At 32.3% G+C, this 1,590-nt stretch overlaps 1 protein-coding gene across 9 annotated transcripts in view; it reads left to right on the forward strand.

The window, feature by feature from the left end:
- The window catches only part of LOC108977687 (segmentation protein cap'n'collar), a 144,377-nt gene that overhangs the window by 60,216 nt on the left and 82,571 nt on the right, over positions 1-1,590 (forward strand). For 8 of the 9 annotated variants that reach the window (XM_018947511.1, XM_018947507.1, XM_018947505.1 and 5 more), the window contains one exon: positions 185-349. The exons of the other annotated variant lie outside the window; for it this stretch is intronic. In XM_018947511.1, coding sequence (XP_018803056.1) covers positions 185-349 — 165 coding nt within the window. The remainder of the gene's footprint in view (positions 1-184; positions 350-1,590) is intronic. 9 annotated transcript variants of the gene reach the window in all.

Consider the following 1,590-nt stretch of genomic DNA (forward strand, 5'->3'; position numbering starts at 1 on the left):
ATATGTATATATATATAGATATGCCGATCGGCATGGAATATTCCTTTATTACTTTCACACGCGCATACATACATACATATATATGTGCAATTTCATATTTAAAATAATTTTTTATATGTGTTTTCGGTTTTGGCCGCCACGAGGTGTACTCAAACTTCTTCCACCTACTAAATTCTTATTCCAGGAGAGCGAAATTATCGATGTGCTCTGGAAGCAAGATGTCGATTTGGGTTTTTCATTGACACCACCGCATCTGTTGAATGCAACCGCTAATAACGGTAGTAAAGGTGCAAGCGCCGATGACGAAGTTGAGAATTTGAAAGCGCTGAAGGAGCTTAAATTAGATAAGGTAAGTGTTTGCAGCAGCAGCGGCGTCGGGGGGCCGTCGGTTATGTATCGTCTGATAGAAAGCATGAGATAAGCATGTGTCTTGAACTGTCTTTGGATCCGCGAACGGGGTAAGAGTGTGCGATTTCAACGAAAGCACGCAAAAGTGTTGAACAGTTAGATAAAACTCATTTCAAGGGCAGGTGAAAACGGTCAACGGTTTTATATTGTTATTTGTTTGAAGGGTCCATGTCGGAAAAGCGAAATAATGCCGCAGTTGAATAAGCTCATTGTAGATGTGGCGCTGGGTATGAAGTGATCGGGTTTTTAACCCTATAATGTTTGGAAAAAGTAGACAACTGTTGATTTTTGAAATTTATAAGATTGGCAAAAATATATGTTTATATCATTTGCTGAAGTATAGTATAATATTTAAAAATTTTGTATACCCCAAATCTAGTTGAGAATTTATTGAATCTTTTTTTGACGTCTTCCTGTCGCCCTTCTTATTAACGTCCTTTCAAGGCGTTTTATAGCAGTAATGAAAAAGTCAAAGTTTCAGAAATGTTAGTTGGTTTGTTTCTTAAACATTTTTTCTCCAAGAAGCTAAAAAAGCCAATGTTCCTTTAAAATTTGTCTCTGTTAAGCTCTAAAAGCCTATATTCTTTTATTAAAATTTTCACAATAAAGCTCTAAAAGGCAATATTTCTCAAATGCTTTTCTCTATAAAGCTCTGAAAGTCAATATTCTTAAAGACGTTTCTCTATAAAGCCCAATAATTTTTGAACATTTTTCCCTATAAAGCTCTAAAACCCAATGTTTCTTAATCATTTTTTGCTATAAAGCTCTAAAAGGCAATATTTCTCGAAAAATGTCTTTAAAATGCTCTAAGATGCAATATCTTTTATAACAAGTTTCTCTATATGCTTTAAATAAATGTTTCGTAAAATAACAATTTTGAAATATTTTATGAAAAGTGTTCTTCCTGCATTCAAAAATACCAAAGTTTTGCACAATTAAAAAAAAAAATCTTAAACCTCAAAAACTATTCATAATTTTGAAATTCAAAAATTCTTCATATTATTAATCTTAACTTAAAATAAACTCAAAAATCTCAATAAAACTCGTCAATATTGCCACAATATGTAATATATAACATAAAAGGCCCAAAATACCCCGCCACATCAACTACAGGTTAAGTTCTGTCTTTCAGAAATTATAAACAACTACTAGAATTTTTGCGACAAAAAAAAAAAAAATAAA

Source organism: Bactrocera latifrons, unplaced genomic scaffold (genome assembly GCF_001853355.1).
Source record: "Bactrocera latifrons isolate USDA-ARS-PBARC rearing strain unplaced genomic scaffold, ASM185335v1 scaffold_94, whole genome shotgun sequence".
Taxonomy (NCBI): Eukaryota; Metazoa; Arthropoda; class Insecta; order Diptera; family Tephritidae; genus Bactrocera; species Bactrocera latifrons.